Source organism: Nicotiana attenuata, chromosome 5 (assembly GCF_001879085.1).
Source record: "Nicotiana attenuata strain UT chromosome 5, NIATTr2, whole genome shotgun sequence".
Classification (NCBI taxonomy): Eukaryota; Viridiplantae; Streptophyta; class Magnoliopsida; order Solanales; family Solanaceae; genus Nicotiana; species Nicotiana attenuata.
The window spans coordinates 10082434-10088312 of NC_031993.1; the positions used below are offsets into that span (position 1 = coordinate 10082434).

At 47.1% G+C, this 5879-nt stretch overlaps 1 protein-coding gene across 1 annotated transcript; it reads left to right on the plus strand.

The window, feature by feature from the left end:
* LOC109225958 lies at window positions 1564–4525 on the plus strand. The gene is made up of 5 exons (XM_019390764.1): window positions 1564–1720; window positions 1778–2205; window positions 2535–2851; window positions 3082–3583; window positions 4124–4525. The coding sequence occupies exons 1-5, from the start codon at window positions 1564–1566 to the stop codon at window positions 4523–4525; spliced, it is 1806 nt and encodes a 601-aa protein (XP_019246309.1).

A 5879-nucleotide genomic window follows, 5' to 3' on the forward strand; every position in this document is an offset into this window, starting at 1 on the left:
GTACCATCGGTGCTATTAAAAAAGTTCGGCGAAACCCTAACAGGGGGAGCCCTGACCTGGTACTCCCAACTACCGGCGCAATCGATAGCAACGTTTGAAGAAATGACAGACAAGTTTGTCACCGCCCATGTAGGGGCCAAAAAGGTAGAAGCCAGAGTAAATGACATATTTGCCGTTAGGCAGATGCACAGCGAGGGACTCAGGGACTTCTTAGCTCGGTTCAATAGGGTAAGAATGAGCTTGCCAAATGTGCTAGAGAGGATGGCGGTAGCAGCCTTCCAGATCGGACTAAACAGGAACGGGTCGAGAGCGACCAGAAAATTATTAAGCAGGCTCATGAAATACCCTCCAACCACTTGGGAAGAAATCCACAACGCATACTACGTTGAAGTAAAAGCCGATGAGGATGACCTCAACGGTCCGATACAATGGTTGACGTCAGTTCAAATCGAAGCAAGGAGAGATCGTCGCAACGATGGTCGAAGAGATCATTCGGGACCCCGTCTCCGATGAGAAAGGCATCAACCCTACATCACGACATCTATCCCACCTCCTCCACGGCACACAGATGCTCCTTCTCGACATGCAGCGCCACATCGACATGAAAAAGGTATGCCTCCGCTCCTATCTGCTCATAATTTTTGTGTCTCTCCTTCAGAAATAGTGTACGCACTGGAGAAACTCCGTACCAAGGTACAATGGCTGCAAAAGATGAAGTCCGACCCAAGCACTCGAAAATCGAACGCCCTCTGCGAATTCCACCAGGAAAGGGGTCACAAAATCGAAGATTGCATAGGACTACGGCAGGAGGTAGTGAGAATGCTAAATCACGGACACCTGAAGGAATTGCTGAGCAATCGAGGACGGGCTAACTTTGCCCGTGGACGTGAACAACCCCAGGGAACTCCAAAATCGCCTTCTCCCGCTCGCACTATACAGATGATCATCGGCGGGGGCGACGACACAACAATCAATCATGTGAAGTTCACCACCACACATAAACTCAAACGGTCGATTACTCATGAACGATACGATGACCTCGAAGATAGTATCGTCTTCGATAAGTCAGATATCGACGGCTTGTCTTTCCCTCATTATGATGCTCTTGTTATCACTTTACGTATTGCAGATACTGATGTAAAAAGAATAATGGTAGACGACGGGAGCAGCGCATGTATTATCCATCCTCGAGTCCTCGTACAGATGAGACTCGAAGATAAAATAATACAGCATTGTATAACACTAACAGGTTTTAATAATGCAGTCGAGCGGACTTCTGGAGAGCTAGTGCTACTCGTCCTAGCTGGAGGAGTCACCCTGGAAATGACGTTTCACGTCATGGACCAAGATACAGCCTACAACGCCATCATAGGGCGCCCGTGGATACACGCCATGCGAGCAGTCCCGTCCAGTCTCTATCAAGTAATCAAGTTTCTTACCTCATGGGGAGTATTCAGCATCCGGGGCGAACAACACACCGCACAGGAATGCTATCGCATCGCCCATGATTGCACCCACACCCAACAGCTAAAAGGGGCAAGTGCGGAAGCTTAGCAATCAGCAATGTCGGGAATCAAGCTTCACGAACGAACAGACGTTATCAAAGGTCCCGACATCGTGGAAGCATCCGAGTCGAAAATAGAGGATCTCGACCGCATCCTACTAGACGGCAACGACAACACGAAAAAGGCTTATATCGGGCACAACCTCTCGGAACCAGGTAAGTTTCATAAATTTTTACCTGACAATGCCGATCTGTTTGCCTTCTCCCATGCAGATATGCCAGGTATCCGGAAGGACATCGCCACGCACAAACTGAATGTTGACCCCCTCTACCCGCTAGTGCAGCAAATAAGGAGGAAGTTCAACGCTGCAATCAACGATGTCGTCAGCAAAGAAGTCGACAAGTTGCTCGCAAACGGCTCCATCCGAGAGTCAAAATATCCCCAGTGGGTCGCCAATGTGGTCATGGTAAAGAAGAAAAACGGAAAGTGGCGGATGTGTGTAGATTTAATAGATCTAAACAAGGCCTGCCCAAAAGACTCCTTTCCATTGCCAAACATCGACCAACTCATCGACGCAATAGCAGGACACGAGTTGCAAAGCTTCTTGGATGCCTACTCGAGTTACAACCAGATCCTCATGGAGGAAGAATACCAGGAGAAAACTACTTTCATCACTCACCAAGGAACATACTGCTATAAGGTCATGCCGTTCGGACTAAAAAACGCAGGAGCGACGTATCAGAGATTGGTCACCAAGATGTTCAAAGACCAACTCGGCAAAACAATGGAAGTCTACATCGACGACATGCTGGTTAAGTCTAAGAGGAAAGAAGATCATATCAATCATCTGAAAGAAGCCTTCGACATATTCAGGCAGTACGACATGAAATTAAACCCCGAAAAATGCACTTTCGGCGTAACCTCGGGCAAGTTCCTCAATTTCCTTGTATCGCAAAGAGGCATCGAGGTCAACCCAGATCAGATTAAGGCCATCAAAGGAATACCGGAAATGTTAACCGTAAAAAACAGGTACAAAAACTGACAGGTCGGATAGCTGCCCTGTCAAGATTCATCTCAAGATCGTCAGATAGGTGTCATAAGTTTTTCAGTGTGCTGAAGAAAGACAACGGGCTCCAGTGGAATTCGGAGTGTGTCGATGCCCTGAGAAAACTGAAAACCTATTTGTCCTCACCACCGCAACTTGCCAAGGCAGAACCGGGTGAATGCCTCCTTGTCTATCTAGCCGTCTCCGAAGTCGCGGTAAGCGCAGTTTTGGTCTGTGAGAGCAAAGGTACGCAATCTCCGATTTACTATATCAACAAAACTTTAGTTGACGCTGAAATGAGGTATCCCCACGTCGAAAAATTGGCTCTGGCATTGGTCGTAGCTTCACGAGACCTTAGACCATATTTTTAGTGTCACCCATAAAAGTGGTGACAACTTTTCCCCTCAAGAGCATCCTGCATAGACCCGAGCTGTCGGGAAGATTGGGCAAATGGGCCATAGAATTGAGCGAACACGATATAACATATCAACTGCAAACTGCGATAAAATCACAATTACTCGCCGACTTCAGTGCGGAAATACTGTCGGAGGTCAAACAAGAAGCGCTTCGCGCTTCTCCTGGGCGACACGACCTTTGGGTCCTCTACACCGACGGCGCATCCAATGCGTCGGGATCTGGGCTGGGACTCGTACTCAAAGTCCCAATGGGCGAAGTGATTCACCACTCCATACGGTGCCCTGAAATGACTAACAATGAGGCCGAGTATGAGGCCGTAATTGCAGGACTGAAATTGGCCCTCAAATATGGTGCACGACGAGTCGTCCTCCACTGTGACTCTCAAATTCTCGTAAACCAAGTTACTGGGACTTTCCAGATCAAGGAGCAGAGGCTACAGAAATACCAGACCGAAATCCACAAGATGCTACCAAAATTCGATGATTGCCGATTCGACCAAATACCACGAGCGCAAAATATCAAAGCAGACGATCTCGCCAAGCTGGCAGCAGCAACTAAAAACATCACCAAGGAGAATGTGGTCACCCCCCTCCACTCATCAATAGACCAAGTCGAGGTACATTCTATAAATTTAACTTGGGATTGGCGCAACCACATTATATCATATTTGCAGGAGGGAACACTCCCACAAGATAAAAAAGAAGCCAAGAAGCTTCGAATACAAACAGCCAGGTACAGCCTCATAAACCACGACCTTTATAAAAGGACGTTCGGCGATCCCTTGGCCAAATGCCTCGGACCAAATCAAACAAAGCGTGTGCTTGAAGAGGTACATGAGGGCCACTGCGGCGCCCATACAGGTAACCGAGCCCTCGTCAGATGTCTTATTCGTGTAGGATACTACTGGCCCACTATGAAAAAAGAGGCCGCAGACTACGTCAAGAAATGTGAGCAATGCCAAAAATACGCCCCTATGATACACCAGGCGGGCGAACTACTGCACTCCATTACTTCTCCATGGCCGTTCATAAAATGGGGGATGGATATTGTCGGACCCCTCCCAGCAGGGCGAGGTATGATCCGCTTCCTTTTGGTTTTAGCTGATTACATTTCCAAATGGGTAGAAGCAGGTGCGTTCGCTCAAATACGCGAACAGGAAGTCATCGCGTTCATCTGGAAAAACATCATATACCGATTCGGCATCCCCAAAGAAATCAGTTGCGACAACGGACCTCAGTTCACCGTGAAAAAGACGACTGAATTCTTTGTAAAATGGCATATCAAGCGGATACTCTTCATAACATATCACCCCGTCGAAAACGGTCAAGTAGAATCCTCCAACAAGACAATATTAAATATATTAAAGAAAAAGCTCGAGGACGCCAAAGGGCTATGGCCGGAACTGCTACAAGAAGTGTTATGGGCCTATCGCACAACGCCAAAAACTAGCACGGGTGAAACACCGTATTCACTGGTTTACGGTACCGACGCAGTCATACCCGTCGAGGTCGGTGAACCTAGCCTGAGGTACTCCAATGAGAGTGGGCCCGAGGAATGATGAAAACAAAATACAAGACCTGGACGAGGTTGAAGAACGAAGGGACATGGCTCACATAAGAATGATAGCCCAAAAACAACAAGCAGAAAGGTATTACAACAAGAAGGCCAAAGTACGACCCCTCAGAGTCGGAGACTACGTCCTCAAAGCCAGAACACAGGCAACAAAAGACCCGAACGAAGGAAAATTGGGAACGAATTGGGACGGGCCATACAAAATCACAGCAGCAGCAAGCAAAAGAGCGTTCCAGTTGGAAACAATGGAAGGAAAGCTACTACAAAACAACTGGAATGTCGCCCACCTCAAATATTTCCACTTCTAAGAAACGACGCCATCCAGGTCGCACTCTTATTCCCTCACCCGAGTTTTGTCCCAATCGGGTTTTCTCAGGGAGGTTTTTAACGAGGCGACAAGGGAGACGTCTTAATGTTCAAAGTATAATTCATCGCCCAGCCTGCCGATAGCATCTCTAGGCCGAGCAATGAAGGGACTAGATACAAGAATGTTAGTCTGTTGAATGTACGAAATCGATATGTATCTCCAATATGCGAATGAAATTACTCCAATAAATGTATGAAATCGACAAGTATCTCCAATGTATGAATGAAACAGGCACACAAAACACCCCATGGCTAAGGCCGTTGCCAGAAAAGAGTTCGACTTCACTCGAACCACGACGGGTTAACATTTCGATGCAGTCGAAATAACACCCATGGCTAAGGCCATCGCCACGAAAGAGTTCGACTTCACTCGAACCACGACGGGTTAACATTTCGACACAGTCGAAATAACACCCATGGCTAAGGCCATCGCCACGAAAGAGTTCGACTTCACTCGAACCACGACGGGTTAACATTTTGACACAGTCGAAATAACACCCATGGCTAAGGCCATCGCCACGAAAGAGTTCGACATTGGTAAACTACGACGAGATACTACTTCGGCATCGCTTGAAAGTAACATCCCTACGACCAAGGTCGTTGCTAATGAAAAAAGTTCAAATTAAACTCACAACACAACGGGGTTGACATTTCAACAAAGATTCAGAATAACATGACTACATCAAAGGTCATCATCGAACAAATCGAAAAAAGGAAACAACTCAGAGGTACACGACCAAAATTTTCATTACAGCAAATATATTACAAAGTGCTTGTTTTCTTTACAACGGGCTCAAAGATGCCCTCACAAAAATGGCGAAGCAAAAGTAAATACAACCAAATACTACGCCACAGCATTCCCTGTGGCATACACCTCCTCGTACCAAGAATCACAGCCAAGTTTTTCCGCATCATCAGAATTAATATCATCCCCGCCAGGCGTAATGGGGTCATACCCGCATGCCTCACGAGCT